The following is a 24,500-nucleotide window of genomic DNA, read 5'->3' on the forward strand; positions in this document are numbered from 1 at the left end:
GGTAGTTTATAGTTGCTGCCCTACATGGCCACGGCTTCTGGAATAGCAACTGCCATCTGATCTGACCACACAAGCTCTCCCTCGCTCCCTGAGACACTTTCTCTCTGTAAGAATAATACAGAAATAATAAATGACACTAATACACAATAGGACCTGAAACTCTTGAAAAATAAAAGACAGAATCATTTTATTTTTTCAACTAATGATGAACGCGTTTAGCCTTTAAAATAAGCAATCTTGAAAACTGATTTGTGTGATTGTTATTTTATTGCCATGAATATATTTAACTAAATTTTAAAAAGAATACAATTATTATTTTGAGAGATTGTGTAAAATTAATGCAAATGGATTAACCATATCAGAAATAATGAAAAGTAATAACGATTAAAAAAAATTGCCTGCATAATGTTGGCCTCTTTGCTGTAAATAAATCCAGATATATGAGAGGTCGTTGCATAACAGCATTATAAAACTATAAGACCTCACAATACTGAGAATATAAAACCTTCTGAAATATTTGGGTCAGGAAATAATATATCTATTAAAAATGACTGAAAAATGTTGTTTCAGAAAAAAATAGAAAAACAGAAAATGGATACAATATTTTTACAAAAATGTGATATTTCCAATTTCGGAAAAAGTAATAAAAAAACAGACATGTTTTTACATGGCAAAAGTCTTCTAAATAATATTATTAGTAGTAAGTCATGGGGACGCGTGAAAGATTTCTATGCAAATGTCGCCATAGTCTGAATCTGATCTGAAACTCAAAGTGTGCCAATGAATTTCAGCACTGAGAACGACTGCCATGTCCTTATGATATCTAACCCCTGACGAATAGATCAGAAGCAACGGAAACATTGTAACTCTACTCAGCTACAGAAGTAGAAGTGGCCCTCACAAAAATGACTGGCAGAAAGAAGTGACTTCACACCACAGAGAACAGACGTCAACTTAATTTGATCAGCGGTGACTTTTCCCACATGAATACAGCCGTTTGTTAGCAAATAAGGATCTTGACCAGACTTGTTTGAAGGATATTTATAATTCACTTGGGCAATGAGTATATGTAGGTATTGTTTACATCTCGATGCATGTCAAAGATCATTTCAAGGTCAGAGTCATTTCTACCCTCCAAACAGCAGCAATATATTTTTCTTGGGAGTCTTGGATATTTTACAGCTGGGCGATGCAGCAACCTTTAATAAAATTCATTATCTTGATACATTTGCTCTGAAATTAGTTCAAACGGGCTACTTATTTTCAGTCACTGGAACTGTAATTTGTATTTTCCAAGGAAGAATGTATAATTAGATGTATTTTAGTGCTATCAAAACGATTAAAAGCAATTGATCGCATCTAACATAACATTTTGTGTGTGTGTGTGTGTGTGTGTGTGTGTGTGTGTGTGTGTGTGTGTGTGTGTGTGTGTATACACTATATACAAATTAACATCACCACCCCACTCAAAATATTGCTTAGTGTAATTTCACCTACCAAACATTAGCAAATATAAATAAAAACAAAAACCAACCCAACTCTACTTGTTGCCACAACATCAGATGTACCTTCTTATGCTTAATACAGTTAAAAGTCAATATTTAAATCCTTTAAAATCCAAAAAAAGAAATCCATGCTAATGCTAATGTGGCTAAACATAACAGTGAAGTTGACAGTTTAGCCGCATTAGCAATAGCTTAGCTACAGCAACAACAACAAACTGCGGTCTTAAAACTTATATTTCATTTAAATGTTTCACTATTCGTAAAAACTGTTTTATATGACATGAGATATCCCCATAACTGTATGTCCCTCTAGATGGCAGCATTAGACTCTTCTCTCTGTTTCTTTCTCTTGTGGGTGCTATTTAAAAGCAGTCATTGGGCTACCGCTGGGCAGTACATTTCAGCTATTTAAAGCCAGATTGTGAGAGCATTTAAATACTGAATTTACTAGTCAACAGCACATCAACGCTTAGAAACAATTTGTCTATTTTCTGCTGCCTTTTGACAGATATCAGATGAAACGGCATGTTGACAATCGCTGTATTACTGGGGCTTCTGATATGTGCGCTAGGGGGCTAGAACAGGTGCAGAACCCCCACCCCCGCGCAACCCCCATATTCGTTTCATTGCAAAATGATGCACTTTCTATATTTACGCTGTGATATCAGCTCCTTATGCTGATCCTACATGCCTGAGGATGTTTTAAAGACCCTCTCCCATGGACTCAAGTCTGAAACCCATCTGAGACTTTTCTTAACTGCAATTACATCAAGATAAAAGCAAATATTATAGTTTTTTTATAATCTGACTGGCATTATTTAACCAGCTCAATCGTGTTTAACTTGTTTTAAAAAAAAAGAGAGACAGTTAAAAATATCACATCCAGGGGGCGCTAGTGTATGTTATCATCTCCACAAGAAAAATAAAATATCAAACTCTAAACATTCGCTTAACTAAATGGGAAAATGTGCCCTTTTAAACTACCCTTTTTAGTTGAGGGGCAGAAAACAAGACACATAAAGTCCATGGATTGCATCTGAGGTGCTAGCTATGCTACACCACCACCATTAAAATAGTGACAATTGACATGGTGACACTTTTGAGAGCTGTGGAATAGAGAGGGAGCAACTGCACAGGCAAAGGAGCTCAGAAAAGATGGTCTTAAGAATGGAGGGACCGAAGGAGGAATACGGGAGATGGGGCGGCGAGGTTCAGGAGTATTTTTAGGGCATGTTTATTCACAGACTGAAATGAACCCTCCTTGCACTTCTCTTGCTCACAGACCATCTGTTGAAGTCTTTCAGCTTTGTCGGGTCTAGCCAACATCCCACAAGTGTTTGAGAGACACCTTTATGGAGAGAGCCTGCACATTTGCTTTTCTACATTATTATCAGGGCTTTTTCTTGCTAAAACATGTTCAATAAAACATTCGAGAAAGTTAAGAATAATGGCCAACATGAATATATTATAGTCAAATTACTCTAGTAAATGATAGTGTTTTTGAACCATACTATAGTAAAGATAGGCCTACTACAGTAAATTGTAGTATATTAACTACACTTTGTTAATTTATACTACAATACTGTAGTATTAACTATAGTAAATACTGAGGTACACTACAATTTACTGTAGTATATTTACTATAGTATGGTTCAAAAACACTATAGCATTTACTTGAGTAATTTTACTACAATATACTCAATTTTTTCATGCCTTCTTAAAAAAAAAAAAGCCAGTATAGTGACCGTAGGCCTATTTAATGTTTTCCTCCCCCTCTATGAGAATAAATAAAGCATCTGAAAATAATTCGACTTATACATTCCAAGTGTCTATTTCTGTCTTGACAAACGTATCCAAGCCTGACACACAAATCTGGTTTGCAGAGATCAATCAGTGGTTCTTGGCTGACGTCACCTCAGTCAGACCGTGGCACGAGCTCACCTGTCATTTCTGTCAGCCAGTTGATCTTCAAAAACTTCATCTACCCAACTTCTCTACCCTCACACAGAAAAGCCACCCCCTTTTTGGCTGAAAGAGCGTCGATTTAATCGTTTAAGTCACAGGTAGGTTTAATTTTTTTTTTACGCGTTTCCACAAAATGCGTTAAGTTACGCGCGCTTTTCTGAGGTGATTTTGAAACTTTGAAAATTTAACGGACGTCTAAGACGGTGTCCATGTTCGTTATTGCGATTATGAACACGGTTTTATAGACTCGACCGATTAAAATTAGCCACAAACTTAATGATGAGGGTGGGGGTGTCGATGTGGTAAGACAACACGGAGGAAAACTGAATGAAACCAACAGCTGTACAACATGTAAACTCGCTTGTCAGATAATCGATAGTAAAAATGTTTGTAAGCGTTGTATAGTACGTTTGTTTTCTTCAAATTTGCCATGGTAGTCCTAAACATAAATCCCACTACTAGTCACTACAGCGATTCTTACTATGGCAAGATAAATACATTATAAATTAATACAGGATTTCCTTATAGCAATTTAGTAAGCTTTCAGCGTCTTCATTATTTTGTTACCATATTATAAAAATAGCTGTAGTGACTGTAGCATTTTAGCGAAAGCTATAGTTACCATAATAAATGTATGTAATAAGGTATAATTTGAAAAAATATGATGGCCATCATTTACACCTACTATAAAATCATACTATGATACAAATGGACTATGATGAAAAACCTTTGAGAATTTTGCGATTTATTAATTTTCATTAGGGGTGAATGGGACACTTTTTGCCATTGAGTTGACTTGGAAAAAGTGTCCCAAACACCCTGAATTCACATAGAAGATTGCTGTAATCTATGGCTACCATTGTAAAGTTACACAAAAAGTAAATACAAAAATCTTCCCCCTCAAAGTGACATTCACATGAACATACCTTCCTCTGCTGTTTCTCCCAGGCAGGGTCCAGCAGAAGGTCTCTGTCCCAGTCGTCCTCCTGAGTCATGTACTGTTCCGTAGTAGACATCATGTAGGTGTTGTTATACTGCACCTGCGTCTCAACAATAGTCGCCATCTTTGACACTTATCCCTCTAACCCCTTATATTAGAAGTTATGTCCCTTGAGCTTTAGGTTGTAAACTAAAAATCCTGTCCGTGCGTTAAGAGGAGAACACCCGCTCAGTGTGTACTTGTATGACCGTGGAGGAAGAGGCCAGACTCCACTCGTCTGAGGTGCCTGTGTGGAGGTGCGAGCAGAACTTCTGCTGCCCAGTGCTCCTATCCTGGTCAAAAGTAGCACACGTGACTGCACCCCAATAAATAAGAGGACTCGTCGAGTGGGTGTCGGGTTATGCCACCTAAAAGGTGTGAGAGGCGGGACACACTGTGCACTGGGACCAATCACTGGAGGCTCTTTTGGTTAAGGGCAGGGAAAGACCTCATACACCCCTACTGGTGCCCTCCACTTTGCTAAGAACACCTGTTGTCCTTGGCAGTAGTCTTTAAACTTATCCAAGTAGCAGTTCTGGGGCCAGTTTAAACACATCCAGCTAACTGTTATGTATTGAAAATAAGTGCACAAGCAGTTCCCAGACCTTTCCCCATTAATAAAAAGTTATTTCTGTACATTAATTACTACACACAGTTGAGATCACATTTATATCAAACAGAAACAGGTAAGTTCGAAGACCAATTCCAAGGAAAAATTCAACTAAATAACTTTTTTTAGAAAACTTTAAGTACTTCCTAAACAAGAAAATTAAATAATTCTTCAAAATTATGACAAGTAAATGAGCACAACATGACATATGCTGTCGTAGTACTAGTTTATTGCAGTAAGCATGCTATGCCAGTGTTCATGCAGAAGCTGGTGTAGGAGAGTACACTTTACCAGTCGCAAAGGTTTTTGCAATATACACACATTTACAAATCATGCATATATTCATTAGAAGGTGATAAAAACATTACGACCAGCTCGTATCCTATCACCTGCAATAGAAATGATTCTCGTTTCATACATGAGTTATAAAAATGAGTACTGGGGTTTCCTTTACACTCAGTAAGGGGTATCCTTATAAAGGGGTTAAAAAGAGATCCCTATAAAATAAAGTGGAAAAACAAAAGCAGAGCTTTCTGAATATTAATGGGACACAAACACTAGAAGTTGTGTTATAGTTTTTGTCCAGTTTGTGCAAGACGGTAGACGATAGCTAGGGAGGAAGCAGTCGGAGAGAGCATTCGGTTATCCAAGGAAATTGTAGAGCGTATACCATCTAGATTCAGAGAGACTTAAGCTGGAAGAGTATGTTGGAGAAGGCGAGGGATTCATTTGATATTACAGAACTGAGATCCTGAATGGAAGGTTCCTCTCAAACACCGCTGATATCTATCTGCCATCTGTCATCATTAACGAAATCTGCCAACCACAAATATCTGCATGTCAAAGATCTTCATACCACTGACATTGGGAGTATCGTGGTCTCTGAATAACAGATATCGTGTTTCAGGTAATAGACAGTTCCTCATCTTCCAGAATATGATCTAAAATTGAGGTAATCTAGTCCTTATTCTTTCATTTCTACAGGCAAACTATGGACTTCCACAGACACACAAAAAGCAATGCAGATGTGTGTGGCAATGCATGTGAAGATGCTACATAGGAAAGATCACCTCATGTGCCTGTAAAATCAAGAACAACAGCACCTTCTAGTGAGACAAACCACACGGTACTATCATGCTCCCTCTGGAGGAAAGGTCCTGTAAGTAGCCCTCAGGTCCAGCAGTTTTCCCCCCATCTGAAGCCACTTATTCTATAGGACATGCCTCTACCAGGTAGGTAATCTAAATCTGTGCCACCTACTTATCGTACATTCAGCTATTTCAAACACAAACATCATATCAGACTCTCATTTGAACAGGCAACACAATGTAGCTTTCAGATTTTTTAATCTGACAAAAAAAAACTGCGTGAACCCTAACTACTTGGGATGACTTTACCTATTGTTAATCTAGGAGGCAAAAGCAGAGGTTTATAATAAGAATGATTTGCTGGGTTTTGGCTCAGTAATTTATCACATTCGAGCACTGCCCTCCAAGATAAGGGTAGCCAGTGTCACTGAGTCCAAATGAGAGTCTTGCGAATACAATTTCGGCCAGTGCCTCGTGTCCAGTCGCAGAGCTTTTGGGGATGCGTTCCAAGCAGTGGTTAACACTGAACAAACGTAACAATTAGCACTGGGGATGCGGCGAGGGCGGCGGTGAGCTGGGCGTTAACGGCGAGTAGACTCGAGGAAGCCTGGGGGCAGGGGTTAAATCAAATAAACAAACTAAAAAGGCACATGGAAAGGGGGCCAGGTGAGGTCGACGATACTGGAGGAACTCTTGAGCAAGGTCCACATCGGACTCACAAGCACTCACCTTTGTCACACTTTTATTATCTAACGTGTTTTAACACTTATTTAAAGCAGCCTTTTATGCACTGACAAATAATTCCATTCATTCAACTGCTTTTGGACACACTATCACCACATTCTCTCCAAAGCTACACCAACAGATCGATTATTAGAGCACCAAGCACCCACCCATTACCGAGACACACTAACCACAGAAGCAGTAAATGTCACCCCCGCCGCCACCCCTTTTGCCAGTGACAGATAGTAGCATAACACTGGTGTTTAGAGAACCCCATTGGCTATTGCAATGGTGACGAAAGGTGAGGAATCTACAAGAGGTGTGGGGTGGTGGTGAGGAGAAATACAGCGGATACACGGTCAGGCGCACACGCTATCGGGGAGGACGACAGGTAGAAAGGGGGCGAGGCGCGGTTCGTTTACCTGAATGGAGTCAGAGACCTTCCCGTTCATTGCGCGACGCTAACTTTCTTCCCCCCAAACCAGCACTGCGTACGGTGTCCACAGTTCCATAGGGACCTAGTTCAGTCGGAACAGTCACATCAGAAAGTGTTTGTTTTGGGGGGTGAAACAAGAAAACAAAAGTAACATGCACAATGGAAGCAGATGCGAGCGAAGCCTTGTGGGAGATATCTTGAATTTACATTTGCAGGCCCAAATATCAGAGTGTGTGTGCGTCCGGACACTCACACATGAACATGTTTCACAGTATGCTTGCGTCATAAAAGCATTGTACCACACTCCTGTTAAAGAAGCTGCATGGGGACTATGGGTGGTTAAAAAGTACCAAAAGCGGGGCTGAAGATTTTGCTGCTCCTGGGGAAGGGGGTTGGTATGGTGTGTGCAGCTGGGGGGGGGGGGGGGGGGGTATAGAGTGGGGTTGCCCCCAGACTTACCCCATCCATAGTGACAGGGGTGAGATTGGGATCAGTCTCTAGTCCTTTAGCTTCTTGTCAGGGCTCCGATTCATACGAGTCTGGTCGTTTCACAAAGGAAAAACAATCATGAAACATCAAAAGGCAAGAACAGCTAAAGCTCCAAGCAAAAGCTCTTGAGTTTCCTCTGTAAATGATCAGGCAGGCTCTTTATTTGAAGGCGTGTTATAGTCAGTAAAGATCGTGTACAGATCTTTAAGTCTTCTCTTCTGAGAACACTTGCGGCAAAAACAGTTACCGTGACACAAACTACAAACATGAATGTCGATGCAAATCGTTTTCTAAGATCACATTCACACACTGGCATCCTCAGCACGTAGGTGTGGACAGGGGCATGGTAAACAAATGAAATACTGTCACTAAATGAGAGGCAGATGCAAGAGAGAGAGATGGAGAGAGATGCAGTGAGGGTCATCTATGGAGTTGCAGCAGCGAAATGAGCAGGAAGACTGAAAGAAACTGATAGGAATCTCCCAATTCATTTAATCCCAAATCACAGCACCACATAAAATACAGCACTTTTCGTGTAGCCTTAATCCAGTTTCACATTAGAAGACTACAGATAAAAAAATAGCAAACTTGAAAACATTTCACTACTAAGGCATAAGAATCATAGGCCACTCATGATTTTGGCTGTTTTTCTAGAAAAAAGAGAATTTTGGCTAGAAACAATCATTGTGAAAAAGCCACAAGAAAGAACACGTCTCTCTTATAGCTGTAAACAAAAGTTAAAAAGTATGTCTCTTTAAAATGATACGCGAGTCCCTTATCACTGTTTATAAAAACATGATAGCAATAATAAAAGACACTTACAAAAACAGATTCTACAATGCATCTTGGCAGTTAAGTTGGCGAGCGTGGAGACGCTCCCATAAGACAGGTCCCAGCTAACGCTGACGAGCTAAACCTTCCTCTGTTTGGCTGCCCATACATCACCAAATCTACGGAAGTAGCTACATTATAGTTGGAGGGGAGAGAAGTCACAGTGTCTTTCAGCTTTCAGGATGGGTGGACAGGGGTGGAAGGGTGGGGTTAAAGGTCATCTCTACAGTTTCTTCCATCTGAGGTGTAAGGGATGCGTATGTATGTGCGTGTGGATCGAAGTCGCTTCCCTGTACACGTGTGCCTTCCTGTCTTGTCAACCGATAGTAATACACGCTACACCAGTCCCAGAGAAAAACAAGAAACACACAAAGACACGTGAAATACTTTCCAACCCTGGTCCTACACTTCACACACCTTTGGAGTAAACATACATTCAACTTATTTAAATGTTCTTGAAATGCATTAATATCTCAACTAAATGAATGTGTAAACAGGTTCATATAACTATAATCAAGCAATATTTAAAAAATAATCAAGTCCAGTATTCATTCATAGACTACAAACACTTAGGTATATAAAAGTTAAAAAGCATCATGGCTAGTGCCTAATCTACCCCTCAAAACTAATTGGCAATAGATCGAAGGTTTCCTTAAACAGACAATGTGTTATATTGGTTAAGTGTGCAGGAATGAGAGCATGCAGTTTCCCTTTTCAGCCCTGACTACACTGGGTGTGTGTGTGTGAGATCAGAACCAAGGTTAGAGACTCCAGTCTATAGTTCAAACCGACACAGCCACCGTCTTACCCCCAAGCACACACACGTCAAACATACACCTGTGGCTTCTTTCTGACACACACACACACACACACACAGGCAGCACAAGGAAAGGAGAGGCAGAGAGGACGTGGAGCACACTATCGGAAGGGTGTTTCAGGGGTGTGTAGGGCGAGTTCGGGGCGGCGGAGGAGGGGCTCCTTGTGCGACGGCGGAATCGGCGGTGGCTCATACACGCGAGGTGTTGCCATGGCGATGGCAGCAGCGGCAGGCACGGGGGCGGCGGGCAGCACTGGCCTGAGGGAGTCCAGCGTTGCCACCTGCTGAGTGGGCACACCAGGCCCCAGAGACTGCAGGGCGGACATCGCTGCCAGGGCGTTGGGAGGTGGGTACGCATACTGGTACTGTTGATATTGCTGCAGTTGCTGGTACTGCTGGTACTGCTGGTATTGCTGGTAGTATTCCGCGTAGTATCTGGGAGAAATAAAGGAGGAGAGAAAACACATGCACATCCACGCAGACAGGAAAAGAAAGACAGAAATCACGTAGACATGCATATACAAACGAATGTATACACCATTAGACGGAGAAAAACACAAACACAGAAACACATTTACACACACAAACACACACACACACACACACACACACACATCACCGCCGCTGTAAATCGGTACTAAAACAGCCAACATTTGGAAATTGACAAACGTGAGCCGTGTTTCCACCGCAGGAACTTTCCCTAGGAACTAAGGGCTTTGGGGTGTGTTTCGACCGCAAGGACCAGGGACTAAATTAATGAAGTGCCGGGTAAAAAAAGAAAAGTCCCCACTCGGAGGTAGTTCTTTTTCAAAGTTGCTTTGCAGCTGAACATGCTGATTGGTTGAGTTCACAAAGCATTTTGATTGGTTGACTCCATGCAGCTTTGTATTTCAACCAACATTTTTTCAAAGTCTGTTGCGGTGCATGCAGTAAGAGTTGTTTGCTGTTTGAATTAACAATGGAGTTTCAAAAAACACGACAGATTGACCGACGACTAGGGATGCACCGATACCATTTTTACCAATACCAATCCGATACCAATGCAGTTTTGTTTAAATCTATGTAGAATTTCTATACCTCAGTGTGTTGAACTGATAATCACTCTTTTGTGAGTTAAACACAATCTACTAAATACAGATAACTTCATTATAAAGAAAAACAACAAATTATAAAAATAAAATCACAATCTATGACAAAAATACTACTATAAGCTAGATGGCGGATAAACTAGATTAGTGAATAAAAAGCACAAAATGTTACTCTAGAAAAATCACAAGTGCACAATAATTGTATAAAATCTAAACATTTAGTGTGTGTGTGTGGGGGGGGGGGGGCATAAAAGTGAATAAGTGTAGCTCTAAATCTGGTAAAATGTTGTAAAATACATTCATGTAAAACAAATAAATATATTTATAGATATAGGACCTATACTAAGAAATTATTTATTTTAAATGTATAACGCAGCTTTTTAATGAGGCAGCAACATATTATAGATGGGGCAGAACAAGAAAGGCTATTAATAATCTTTCATAGCGTAAAGGTATTATAATTCTAACGGCTCCAATAGAGAGCGGCCCGTGCACAGGGTGAGTCACAGCTGCTCCGTCCGCCCGCATTGAAACGTTCAACTTTAAAACACAAAGGGAAGATATATCTATGCGTAGTGTATCTATCTATGCAATATTTTACTGAGGCGTTTCTTTTAACAGTTTAACACTTCAGCTACCGTGTGTGAAGAACAACACAATCTCTAGCCCAGTGTTGTGATCTAACAGACCCGGTAGAAAGTCATGTTAACACGATTTACAGCATTAAACTCCGGCAAGATAAAGTCAAGTTATGCAAAACCACAGAGCGTTATATACAGATCAAGCGTAATAACAGGAACACTGAATCATCTTGGAGAGAGTTTCATCGCGTTGACTGTCGTAACCGAACGCGATACACAGTTTAAAGCTGAATGGAGAATGTCTGACAGACGCAGCGGAGGGAAGCACACGCGGAAACTTGAATTTACTTGAACTTGAATATTAAATATTCATCTGTACCTCACATTAAACTATGGAATGGCTTCAGAACACTTTATATGGTGCACGAAGAAGAGTTGATGATGCTTTATAATGTTTTTGTGGCTTTTGTGGGGCACTGGGGCTTAACAATAACACTGAATATTATACGCACAGTATCGGATTTGGATCGGTCCTGTCTGATCGATACCCGATCCGGCAAATAATGGCGGATCGGAGCCAATACCGATACGGTGCATCCCTACCAACGACGAGGTTCGGGCTTTATTACGCTTATGTGCGGAGGACGAAATCCAGCAGGAATTGGAAAGTCGCGCGCAGTCTTCCGTCACCGGACTAATCTTCACGGTACTTTACGCCCGTTTTACACATACTCCGTTTGCAGTGCGTATGCGGTGCGTATTTTTTTCCGTACCCATGTTAACGGATTACAGCTTTCACTGCGCGTGGATGCTGTCCATCAGTCCGTTCCAGGTGCGGTGCGTCTGCAGCAGTCCGGCGATCATTTCCGTACCGAGTCTATTTTTGCTGTGCTGCACTGCGGAATTAAAGTGACAGCACATTGTTCGCTTTAAAATAAACATGTACTGACACGAAAATCTAGTAATTTTACCACAGATGTATGTAATTTAAAATATACTCTGTTTCAAAGTCAACACATGGCTTTTTTTTCTCGGGTAAAGCAAGGAAACGACACCTTACCTGGCATTTAGGTTAAAAAAATTGAAATAATGAAGAGCACGTACGTTCCTGGAGGTGGAAAAACAAAGGTCTTTATGACCTGCTTTTAAAAGGGTTTAAAAACGAAAGAGAAGACGAGAGTCGACTGTTTCTATTGTAAGTTTCTAATTTAAAATGTTTATAGGCTATAAGTTATATTTCAATGTTTTGCCACTTGTGTGAGCTAAAGTATAGGCTATATAAAGTTATATAGGCTATATAAATATAAAGTAATGAATTGAATAAAACGTTGTTTAAATGTACTACGTTAAAACTTGACATCTATGAAAGTGTAAACAAAGAGAATTGCAATTCTGACAAGACATGTTCAGTAACAACTTTTGGATTTGAAATGAAAATAATAATGAATAAATGCTGTGTTTGTGGTATACAACCGCGTATCAGTTGCGCGCTGCAAACGCAGCATATATGAAAGCACAACAGCGCGTGCTGCTCCTGCACCACATACGCACCGCAATACGCACCGCATACGCACTGCAGACGGAGTATGTGTGAAACGGGCGTTAGACCGCAATGAAAACGCAGACAGCAACAGGTCTGGAGGAAAAAAGCTCCTGGGAAAAATCGTTCCCGGTAATTCCGGTGGAAACGGGGCTTTTTGCTGTAATAATTTATTATGTGTCTTTTATTCAAATCAACTCACCTAGCTACAGGGTCGTCCTCCTGCGCCGCGGCTTCCTCTCGACCTGCAGGTGTGGGCAACAAGGCTCTACGCTTGGCCCTCTGGTACATGAATGGTTTCATAACAGGGTCTGGCAGCAGTGGGGCAGATCTTCTCAGTGGACTCCGGTCCCTCTCTCCAGACTTTGAGCTAGCCTGTTGCTGTTCAGCTAGCACTTGCTGTCCTTGTGCAAAGTAGTGCGCCCTAGCTGCCTCAAAGAAAGCTGCAGTGTCAGCTGCCCCTAACGCCCCGTAAGCAGGGGAAGCGCTGTAGAGAGCCGGTGCTACCGTATAAGCTGGGTTAACAGCAGTACCTCCCGGTACCTCCATGCTCGGCGCTGCAGCTAGGAACACTTGATTTGCTACGGCGGGCGTGTAAACCTGTTGACCATATGCGGCAGCGGCAGCTGCGGCGGCTGCGACTGCGCCACTTGTCATCTGCCCATAGAGAGCCGGGTTAACAGAGCCATACATCTGTGCGGCGGCTGCAGCAGCACTGTTGTTGAGAGCCTGATTTGCAACTGATCCACTGTAGAGCTGATTGGCAACCGTTCCGTACACTTGGCTAGCTAGCGCTCCATAGACAGCTGGTGCCACCGCTGTTCCACCTTCCGCCCGGGCACCAGCAGCTGTAAGTCCAGTCAAAGCAGCATAGGTGGGGTCAAACGTTGAGGTGTTGTATACGGAGTTGTGGACGCTCTGTTGAACCTGCAGCGGAAGGCCAGCGGCTGCAGCAGCGGCGGCGGCTAACACGGCCGCCTGGCTCTGGTACTGCTCCAGGGTGGGCTTACCAGCTGGGCATTCACCTGCATAGTGACCCTGTTTTCCGCAGCTCACACACGGGATTTTCCCAGTTGGAGTCTGCTTACTTGGCTGAACTTTGGACAGCTCCACGGATAGTGGTCGTCCTTTGAAAGAGGTCCCATGCAAAGCCTCAATAGCCTGCAGCGCATCCTCCTTGTTCTCCATGTGTACAAAAGCATAACCTAATCAAGCAGAAGACAATAGTGTCATTATTCAGATTACCCACACTTTAAATCAGGGGTAGTCAACCCAGTTCCTGGAGAGCTACCTTACGGCAACCTTGGTCCAACACATCTGCCTGTTATTTGGAAGTAAACCTTGATATGGTTCAGGTGCATTTGGTTAGTATTGTAGCTGAACTCTGAAGGACAGTAGCCCTCCATGAGCGGGGTTGGCTACCCCTGTATTAAGTTTTTGCAACTGCTTGATACTCTCTTACCTTTCACCTTATCGCACTCCAAAACTTTCCCAAAGGTCTGAAACAGCTCCTGGAGGTCTTCTGTGGTGCACATACTACTCAGATTACCCACAAACACCTTCGTCGAGTGGAGTGGGCGTCCCCGGGACTCTTCGACCACGAGGTTGCGACCTTTGAACTCTCGGCCATTGAGCTCCCGGATGGCACGTTCGGCAGAGCCCTCTCCTTGCAGGTGTACGAAAGCAAACTGCCTCAAAACGCTACAGCTAACAACCTGGCCGTATGACTCAAAGATGGCTGACAGTTCTTCTTGCGTGGTATCCAGGGCCAGATTCCCTACGAAGAGCTTAACCGTTTGGCCCTTTTCCATTGTGCTGAAATGAGTGAAAGACGATTTTGTAAGACAAGGACATAAAAGCATGTGTAAGTACAATTTGAAAAAGGGGGGGGGAGTATTCTCTTACAAAAAGCATCATAATTCTTTTAATTTAAAAGCTGATATATTGTAATTTTGAGAGCCTGATTACAAAAACAAAAGTCTCACCATTAAATCCATGTCCCAAGCACACAATTATAATGATCTCATTATCATTTTATGAAGCTTATATGACTGACTTGCGCTATGCATGTTGTACTTTACTGTATTTTAATTTGTAGCATAATTTATGCAATTATAATCTGCTGAGTAAACATGCCATGTCTGAACTGCATTAAACAGTATTTTGTAAATCCAAAGATGGATTTTATTGATACTGACTTCATTTGATTGGTAATAATAGCCATACAGTGTCTTTGTATTCTGATTGAAAGACACATATATGACAGTGAATTTAAAAATACTGTTCATCTCTGGCTTTACTGTTATTTCAGGGTATTGATCTTCTCTCCACGAAGAGCACATCCTGTATGTTATTGTGCTATAATGACTATTTAAAGGCCAACTGAAGTGCCTTGAAATGCACAGCACAGGAAGACAGGGTGGGACGTATTGAACAGCTCCTCCCCTTTTTTAAAACAGCCAATAGTGTTTAGTTTAAATCACAGCTCGGCCAGAGCCGTTGAGCTCAGTAAACCCTCAGTTTCCTACTAATCTCTAACCGTTTCTCCTCCTCATCTCCTCAATATCGCTTTAAAATCCAGCATTCAGTGCAGAATTCAAACTGGTCTGATATGTTATCTGGTCGGCGGCGACTCGCGCATATGATCCGCTCTGTGCTCTCGTGTCTCTGGACCGGGGTGTGTGTGCGCTGTAGGGGTGCGCATGAAACTAACGTGAAACCAACTTCATTCAACCCAATGGAAAGCATATTTACACTGCCATTCGCCATAGAGGAAACAGTGAATGTAGAGAGTATTTGATTGGACAGACAATCTGACTAGAAGCTGAAGTGCAGAGTGATGTCATCAAAATCAATCATTCAAAATCAAGATCCTTATTGGCGGAAGTGAAAGCTTATATCTTCTAAATGTGAATTTTGTCATTGTTTTGGAGCACACTAGCTTATGGTAAGGCTAACACATTCATACTAAAAGACAAAAAACTTCCATTTTGATTTCAGGGGGACTTCAGTTCAGTTCAGTTCAGTTCAAAGTTCAAAGTTTATTGCCATTTGCACAGGTACGTTTCAGTACAGGTACATTGGAATTCTTATGCGTTTCTCAAAGTCAAGTTCTAGATAAAAAAATTATGTATAAAAACGAATAATATATATATGCATGCACCCATACATAGCCTGCATACATACATATACGTACACACACTTTAATATTACTGCTAAACTTTGACTAGGCTAGTCATGTTAATTGTTCAAGGAACCTCAAAGCATATTCAATTCTTTTCTGCATTTGTGCTCCATAGTGATGTTCTAGTTGAGGTCATTTGTACATAAACATAAACTAAAGCCCAGGGGCCCCCAGCCCCCTAATACCATGGTTTTCAGACATGTCCATAAACAACAACAGTATCATTTTGTACTTTTTTGTTAGTATTATTTCAAATTCATTGGGGAAAAACTTATAGAGAGGGAATAATCTTTACATAATGGTTGGTAATTAGTGAAAAAGACAATGTGTTAAAGGGATAGTTCACCCAAACATTTGAAGCCCAAAAAAGTGCATCCATCCATTATAAACGTAATCCACACGGCTCCGGGGGTTAATAAAGACCTTCTGAAGTGATGTGTTTGTGTAAGAAAAATATCCATGTTTAAAACTTTATAAAGTCAAATATCTAGCTTCTGCCAGACCGCCTTCCGTATTCAAGTATTCTTGTTCACACCAAGAACAATAAGATAACGATAAAGATATAGTTAAAATCATTCTCCATATTAATGAATAGCAGAGTTCACACCACAGCGATAACGATATAGAGCAATGATATCGTTGGGGTCACTTTCAGGACGATTTTATCCAGCGGATGAACGATAAAAACATTCACAGCCAATCAGCATCCATCCTGCTGTAACAAGCTCGAGCATTTAAAGCAACAGACAACGCGCGCTTAGAATAAACAGAACAAAACGTAGTGAACTTATCCAAGATGCAGGATCACAGAAGGAAACAATGACAATAAACACCATTAACCTAAGTGAATGAAAGGTAGGCTAATAATCAGCGATATGCGTTCACGTATCCTATGGCTTTATTTGAATGTTTCAGCATTGCATAAAACTATGGAACGTCATTACGCGATGACGCAAAATAACCACTGAATTGCTTTATTTTTAACTGGTTCATTTCAACTGTCCGAAAGAATCTTTTGCAGAAATTAAACGGACTTCCAATCATTATTAGTGAGCGAGAGACAAATTAAAGCTAAACTCTTTTGAACTGAAAGGGGCTCTTAAAGAGGAGTCGATTCCCCTCGATGGAATCGACTCTCGATTCCCAACACCTTGGAATCGATTCCCAGCCCTAGTGGACGCTAATATAGTTATCGCTGTTGGTGTGAACAGGTCTTTATGCTATGTCCGATATTATAGGTCGCGCCAGTTACGCTTTTTCTGTAGATTGAATACAGAAGGTGGTCTGGCGGAAGAAGGCTTTTGAAAAAAGGGTTAAATATGGATATTTGTCTTACACAAACCCATCAATTCGCTTCAGAAGGCCTTTATTAACCCCCGGAGCCGTGTGGATCACTTTTATAATGGATGGATACACTTTTTTGAGCTTCAAATTTTAGGATGTCATTATAAAGCTTGGATTAACCAGGACATTTTTTAAATATAACTGATTTTATTAGTCTGAAAGAATGTCATATACACCTAGGATGAGTTGAGGGCGAGTAAATCATGGGGTCATTTTCATTTTTGGGTGAACTATCCCTTTAATTCAATGTTGCCCTGAGGTACAGGAGATGACACCATGTTTTTCATAACAATATATATATATATATATATATTTACACTTAAATTCAAATTCCTAGCACATTAACAACGTACAATCATTCATCACACACAACAGAATATATCGATGAAACATTTATTCAGCATTAAATGAATTAGTCGCAGTCACAAAGCCACAGTAATCTGGTGACGCAGAGTAAACACGTCCACTTCCTCAATCTTTCAGCTCACGGAACACACACACACACACACACACTAAAGGATAACTGTTTTCCTGACAAACCGTATAAACCCATCTAAACGAGCGCTCGGAGGTTTAATCGCGTGAGAAACGCTGACTCGCCGTTCTCTCGATAGCGCTCCGGCGTCAACAACGCGAGTAGCGCGTCGACGGATTTACTGAATGTAACATTTCTGACCCCAGATGTTTACAAAACACTCCCAATCTCTTCCGTCATCAACACCACAATCGTCCGCGCTGCGACTGCACAGGTTTATATTTCCACTGTGTGTTACATGCGCTCATTTGCTATTCACTCTTTCCATCCAGAAATCTCCGGATGACTCATTTTGTGCGGATTTTTCTCGGGTGTCCCCGCGCCCCCCAAAAGCCTTTGCGTTTCCCTATAAATCACACCGCGCGCTCGGCTACACCATCCCGTGTTTCATCGACAATCGTTAACTATTGATCCCATACGATGAGTTATGGAATTGCTTAAAACATAAACATATATAGAGAAGGGGAAAAAATCTTCCATCTTACCTAAGCGGTGCGGGGTTTCAAAATGGTCGGTCCACTTCCGTTCTTTAGAATCGCTCTCATTCTTCAGCGCGTGCTGATGCATACACTCACACACACACACTGCGCGTGCATCTCCACTGCATGTACACCGTGCATCATGCTTGTGCTTCTCTTGTTATATTAAACAGGGATTTAACTAAACTTAAGGCAAGCAGAGGCATTGCAAAAAAAGTACTTTAAATGCACCATTGCATATTTGAAATCACAGATTTGAGCTGCTTCAGTTCAGTTTTGTTACATTTTCTGAATCTGCACTGTAAGCGACTTTTAGTCATTTTTCATAAAGAAGAATACAGTCAGTTTATTTACACATAGCACAATACATGAATGATTTGGGCTTATTTTGTTCAAAACAGATGCTTGATTTTTATTGGGATCAAATGTTAAAAAAGCATAGCACTGTTGTTGTGTTTAATCAAATAATTAATCGCACCCAAATTAAAAGTTTGTGTTTATAATACATAATATATGTGTGTGTTTTGTGTATAATTATTGTGTATATATAAATACACACACATATATATTTAAGAAATATTTGCACTTATGCTGTATATATATATTATAATATATAAATATTTTATATTAAAATATAAAAAATATTAAATATATACATGCATGTGTGTATATTTACAGTATATATATATATTCATACACAGTACACACACATATATTATGTAAACAAACTTTTATCATGGATGCGATTAATCGGTTTGGCAACACTATTTTTTCACAATAATCAAAAATCATTACAAACAATACAAAAATTATCAAATGAAGACACTTTAGGTCACTTAGCTGATGGGAAATTCAGATTAAAGTGAGGTTAAAATGTCATTACAGAAGTGCTGTTTTTGATATGAAGATTTTTTCAAAACATTTGTTTTTTTAATCAGTCATCGTATAATAATAATACTATTTAAAGCTTTTCTTCTAAATTTAAACTTTGATTTTGACTTTACAGCTGTGTGTAAAATCAGACAAACTGAAGTACAACGGAATGAATTCCCACTGTGCTCATGTGAGAGAAATTCAGCTATACAGCCACAGCATCTACATATTTACAGAACCTCATCTCAACCTGAACATACATTCATGAGCGCTTCAGACAGGCACAGGCTTTTGGTCTCTTATCTCGCTCTTTCCCTATTCTGAGCTCCTGTGAAGGTGGCATCCCCGGCCCTTTACAGATGAGCAGCCGGCGCGTCGGTGGCTTTCCGTCCTGTCCCAGCGATGGGCCGATCTCTCTCCTCCCACAGGGTCACACCATCACAGGCACAAATCTGTTTGGGGTTCTGAAACAAGCCGGCCGATCGTGCGATGATTCCACATGCCAGCCTGAGACAGAAGAGAGAGAGAGAGAGAGCGGACATTAAACACACACACAGTCCACTGAAGATTCTCAACTGCTCCATTTCTTCACATAATTAAACTATATCATCCCTTGAATCTGCTAAACTGCTGTACTTGTGTAATGACAATAAAGTTGAATCTAATCTAAACGCGACTGTAAGGCATAACGATATTCTCAGCATGATAAAGAAACCATTTGTGTTGTGAAAAGTGCTACACAAATAAACTGACCTCTCTCCTGAGTTTCCTGTTATTCTCGACAGCGGGTGACTCCCACGGCCCAAATCATCCTCCCCAGAATCCACCACCAGAGATCGACCAATCACATCCCACACCTGTCAAACAGTGGGCAGGAGAGTCATGTGACGCCACAGCACTGCATATCATGAACAAACACGTGGTGAGTAAACTTCTCAAATCAGCACATGGATATTTTCAGATGACTCAGGAGGTGTAGCCATGAAAGGGATGTAGCGGCAGAGGTTAGTTAAAGTGTAATTAACATAATAACAGAGACTTTAGATAATGACACACTCCGCCATAGGGCTGATAAACACACACCTGACTGCAGCTTTATTACCTTTATCTGAGAGTCTTCCAGCCGGAACGAAGCTCTGCCATCAGGGCCTGCCGTAATATTTCCCAGATCGCCCACATGCTGGAGAGCAGACAAGAGTTACTCTAGACCTCCAACCAGCTTCACACACACACATTCATTTTTCTTATTATATAAATATAATTAGAAACATTAAAAATATATAATACAGCTATTATTTATACTTAAATTAAATGTATATACACACACATTATATATATATATTTTCCCCAGCACTATAAATCATATAATAAAATCTATCATTTTTCTCCCATTTTCATCCCCATCACTGCCTCTATAGGGTCTGACTGTTTAAAGGAAAAGGAAGTGGATGTTTGTTCTGCTCAGATAACACACTTACAGTGAACCACAGACTCTTCTGCCTGTTGTTCTTTATAGTTGTGACGTGTAACTCCATTTGGAGCACTGCTAATAAAGATGTAGTAATCTGTGTATCAGGATCAGCCCTATTTTGAAAGTTAACCTTTTTGGACAACTGTGTTTATACAGAAGCTGATAACGGAGCTAATTGAACAGTAAAAGTACCCTGTCTGAGTCCTGAGGAGCTCCGTGCTGCTTCCTGAGCGGATTGAAGTGATCTCCGCAGCTGAAGGACAGAGACAAGCACAATCATGATGATCACATGCAGGAAAATATTCGATTTCTAAAGAATACTGCCTTCAGTTTGACACGCGATCACCAGACTGGACGGGTTTCATGCTCTTAAGCCGTGTGATCTAAAGGTGAAAGGTCAAGGGTCGTGATACCTCATGCAGTCCCGTGTGAGATCCCCCAGCTCATGCACATGCAGGCCGTGTGCTCCAGGCTTCAGCCCGTCGATCGTCCCGTCAATCAAACAGCGCTCCTGCGACAGCTGCAGGAAGCGGACCACGCCCTGCACGAGCCCCGCCCCACTGACCATCGCCACGGCCGCGCCCAGGTCTGATGCACACACACACACACACACACACACACACACACACACACGAGAAGCATTAGGCTGGCTTCACGCGGCTCACTCTGTGCCTTCACACTGACAGCACCTGATTCTGAGCTGCCCATTCCCTTGAGCACCGCCCGTCTGCCTGTGCTCTCAATCAGACTCTGGACCTGCAGAGACGTCAGCGCCGTTTCCACCAGAACCTCCTCCTTGGACAGGTTTACGTGCACCGATTGCACTCCTAAACACACACACACACACACACACACACAAGCATATGAATGAGATAATACCTCATGACACAGAAAGTGTTTCATGTTGCGCTTGACTCACCCGGTTCTTTCTCCAAGACGCCCTTCACTGCATTAGCACAGCTGTCACATGACATCTGCACCGCAAACTCAAGCTGGGCAAACAGACAAACAACATGGACATGTACAAGAGCAAATATTTAATGTAGCATATAATATATAAATATACACACATATACACCGATCAGGCATAACATTATGACCGGTGAAGTGACTAACACTGATGATCTCTTCATCACCTGTTAGTGGGTGGGATATATTAGGCAGCAAGTGAACATTTTTGTAAGTTGATGTTAGAAGCAGGAAACATGGGCAAGCGTAAGGATTTGAGCGAGTTTGACAAGGGCCAGATTGTGATGGCTAGACGACTGGGTCAGAGCATCTCCAAAACTGCAGTTCTTGTGGGGTGATCCCGGTCTGCAGTGGTCAGTCTCTATCAAAAGTGCTCCAAGGAAGGAACAGTGGAGAACCGGCCACAGGGTCATGAAGGACCAGTGGAGAACCGGCCACAGGGTCATGAAGGACCAGTGGAGAACCGGCCACAGGGTCATGAAGGACCAGTGGAGAACCGGCCACAGGGTCATGAAGGAACAGTGGAGAACCGGCCACAGGGTCATGGAGGACCAGTGGAGAACCGGCCACAGGGTCATGAAGGACCAGTGGAGAACCGGCCACAGGGTCATGAAGGACCAGTGGAGAACCGGCCACAGGGTCATGAAGGACCAGTGGAGAACCGGCCACAGGGTCATGAAGGACCAGTGGAGAACCGGCCACAGGGTCATGAAGGAACAGTGGAGAACCGGCCACAGGGTCATGAAGGACCAGTGGAGAACCGGCCACAGGGTCATGAAGGAACAGTGGAGAACCGGCCACAGGGTCATGAAGGACCAGTGGAGAACCGGCCACAGGGTCATGAAGGACCAGTGGAGAACCGGCCACAGGGTCATGAAGGAACAGTGGAGAACCGGCCACAGGGTCATGGAGGACCAGTGGAGAACCGGCCACAGGGTCATGGAGGACCAGTGGAGAACCGGCCACAGGGTCATGAAGGACCAGTGGAGAACCGGCCACAGGGTCATGAAGGAACAGTGGAGAACCGGCCACAGGGTCATGAAGGACCAGTGGAGAACCGGCCACAGGGTCATGAAGGACCAGTGGAGAACCGGCCACAGGGTCATGAAGGAACAGTGGAGAACCGGCCACAGGGTCATGAAGGACCAGTGGAGAACCGGCCACAGGGTCATGAAGGAACAGTGGAGAACCGGCCACAGGGTCATGAAGGACCAGTGGAGAACCGGCCACAGGGTCATGAAGGACCAGTGGAGAACCGGCCACAGGGTCATGAAGGAACAGTGGAGAACCGGCCACAGGGTCATGGAGGACCAGTGGAGAACCGGCCACAGGGTCATGGAGGACCAGTGGAGAACCGGCCACAGGGTCATGAAGGAACAGTGGAGAACCGGCCACAGGGTCATGAAGGACCAGTGGAGAACCGGCCACAGGGTCATGAAGGACCAGTGGAGAACCGGCCACAGGGTCATGAAGGACCAGTGGAGAACCGGCCACAGGGTCATGAAGGAACAGTGGAGAACCGGCCACAGGGTCATGGACGGCCGAGGCTCACTGATGAGCGAAGGCTGGCCAGTGTGGGCCGATCAAACAGACGAGCTACTGCAGCTCAAACTCCTCAAGAAGTTAATGCTGGTTCTGATAGAAAGGTGTCAGAATACACAGAGCATCTCAGTTTGTTGCGTATGGGGCGGCACAGCCGCAGATCAGTGCCCATGCTGACCCCTGACCACCGCCGAAAGCGCCAACAGTGGCACATGAGGATCAGAACTGGACCAGAGAGAAATGGAAGAAGGTGGCCTGGTTTGATGAATCACGTTTTCTTCTACATCATGTGGATGGCCGGGTGTGTGTGCGTCTCTTACCTCTGGAACTCATGGCACCAGGTGCACTATGGGAAGAAGGCGAGCCGGCGGAGGCAGTGATGCTTTGGGCAATGTTCTGCTGGGAAACCTTGGGTCCTCCAGCCATGTGGATGTTACTTTGACACGTACCACCTACCTGAGCATTGATGAGACCATGTACCTGGTGGCTGTGGCTCTTTCAGCAGATAATGCGCCGCCACAAAGCACAAATGCTTCAGGAATGGTTTGAGGAGCACAACAATGAGTTTGAGGTGTTGACTTGGCCTCCAAATTCCCCAGATCTCAATCCAATCGAGCATTTCTGGGATGTGCTGAACAAACAAGTCCGATCCATGGAGGCCCCACCTCACAACTTACAGGACTTAAAGGATCTGCTGCTAACATCTTGGTGCCAGATACCACAGCACACCTTCAGGGGTCTAGTGGAGTCCATGCCTCAACGGGTCAGGGCTGTTTTGGCAGCAAAAGGGGGACCAACACAATCATAATGTTATGCCTGATCAATGTAAAAAAAAAAAAAAAAAAAAAAAAAAAAATTATATATATATATATATATATATATATATATATATATATATATATATATATATATATATATATATTATAATGAGCTCAATACTTTACTATATATTATTGAGCTGATGATAAACAGCATGCATGACAGTTTAGACGAAGTTTGGATGAGTTTTGGATGACGTTTAGCCTGTCACACTGCAGAACATTGTCATGTCAGACATTAAAAATCATAATTATGTCCAGACATAATCATAATATTCCTGAATCTGTTTGCCAGTTTCATCAGGCGAAACAAATATAAATTTATACAAGACTACAACAGCAGTGTAAAAATGAGGAGGTAAATAACTGATAACACGTTATGGAAATTGTGCTAATATAAACGTAAATTTGACTTGAACGAAAGACGTTATTATACAGCTGACCTACTAATATTCTTACTTCACAAATTATTTTATTTAACACAAATGCGTATTTAATAAATGTAATTGAAGCACTAATTACTTGTGATTAAAGTATCTTTAAAAAAATAATAATAATATTCACCTTCGCTGTTGTGTTTGTGTCCATCTCGCACGCTGACAATGACGTACACGGAAGTTCCGCGCTCAGAAA

General features: G+C 42.2%; 3 protein-coding genes across 7 annotated transcripts in view; all 3 read right to left on the minus strand.

The window, feature by feature from the left end:
* actn3b (actinin alpha 3b) overlaps positions 1 to 5,293 on the minus strand; it is a 45,806-nt gene extending 40,513 nt beyond the window's left edge. The window contains exon 1 of the mRNA XM_079811068.1: positions 4,397 to 5,293. Coding sequence (XP_079667194.1) covers positions 4,397 to 4,534 — 138 coding nt within the window. The 5' untranslated portion in view covers positions 4,535 to 5,293. The remainder of the gene's footprint in view (positions 1 to 4,396) is intronic.
* Positions 5,294 to 5,739: 446 nt separating this feature from the next.
* On the minus strand, positions 5,740 to 18,291 carry rbm14b (RNA binding motif protein 14b). Of its 5 annotated transcripts, none has more exons than XR_013816100.1 (6): positions 18,201 to 18,291; positions 14,115 to 14,467; positions 12,855 to 13,857; positions 7,766 to 9,878; positions 7,293 to 7,388; positions 5,740 to 5,875 (listed from the first exon to the last, which is right to left on the minus strand). XR_013816100.1 is itself a non-coding variant. In XM_079811070.1 (5 exons), exons 2-5 carry the CDS (start codon positions 14,461 to 14,463, stop codon positions 7,836 to 7,838), a joined length of 1,602 nt encoding a protein of 533 aa, XP_079667196.1. In that variant the 5' UTR covers positions 14,464 to 14,467; positions 18,201 to 18,291; the 3' UTR covers positions 7,748 to 7,835. The 5 variants fall into 5 exon arrangements, 2 of the variants coding, with proteins under 2 accessions (XP_079667196.1, XP_079667195.1); XR_013816101.1 differs by lacking the exon at positions 5,740 to 5,875 and having other exon boundaries at positions 7,249 to 7,388; positions 7,766 to 7,845; positions 9,639 to 9,878; XR_013816102.1 differs by lacking the exon at positions 5,740 to 5,875 and having other exon boundaries at positions 7,249 to 7,388.
* A 619-nt stretch (positions 18,292 to 18,910) lies between these two features.
* ccs (copper chaperone for superoxide dismutase) lies at positions 18,911 to 24,489 on the minus strand. Its single transcript, XM_079844925.1, has 8 exons — positions 24,432 to 24,489; positions 21,458 to 21,530; positions 21,228 to 21,365; positions 20,952 to 21,126; positions 20,731 to 20,791; positions 20,170 to 20,247; positions 19,821 to 19,924; positions 18,911 to 19,574 (listed from the first exon to the last, which is right to left on the minus strand). Exons 1-8 carry the CDS (start codon positions 24,453 to 24,455, stop codon positions 19,421 to 19,423), a joined length of 807 nt encoding a protein of 268 aa, XP_079701051.1. The 5' UTR covers positions 24,456 to 24,489; the 3' UTR covers positions 18,911 to 19,420.
* Between the last annotated feature and the right edge of the window lie 11 nt (positions 24,490 to 24,500).

The sequence above is a fragment of the Gobio gobio genome, assembly GCF_949357685.1.
Source record: "Gobio gobio genome assembly, chromosome: 2".
Lineage (NCBI taxonomy): Eukaryota > Metazoa > Chordata > Actinopteri > Cypriniformes > Gobionidae > Gobio > Gobio gobio.

What these genes read in the sequence shown, in the direction of transcription:
- ccs (XM_079844925.1), bottom strand. Translation starts at nt 24,455, where the DNA reads ATGGACACAAACACAACAGCGAAG. An exon ending in ACACAAACACAACAGCGAAG is followed by an intron (nt 21,531 to 24,431) that starts GTGAATATTATT and finishes CTGTTTGCCCAG; the next exon opens with CTTGAGTTTGCGGTGCAGAT. An exon ending in ACAGGAAACTCAGGAGAGAG is followed by an intron (nt 19,575 to 19,820) that starts GTCAGTTTATTT and finishes CTTCTGTCTCAG; the next exon opens with GCTGGCATGTGGAATCATCG.
- rbm14b (XM_079811069.1), bottom strand. Translation starts at nt 14,463, where the DNA reads ATGGAAAAGGGCCAAACGGTTAAGCTCTTCGTAGGGAATCTGGCCCTG. An exon ending in GGAGTGCGATAAGGTGAAAG is followed by an intron (nt 13,858 to 14,114) that starts GTAAGAGAGTAT and finishes CTGCTTGATTAG; the next exon opens with GTTATGCTTTTGTACACATG. An exon ending in GCCATGGCAACACCTCGCGT is followed by an intron (nt 8,963 to 9,638) that starts GTATGAGCCACC and finishes GGACTGGTGTAG; the next exon opens with CGTGTATTACTATCGGTTGA.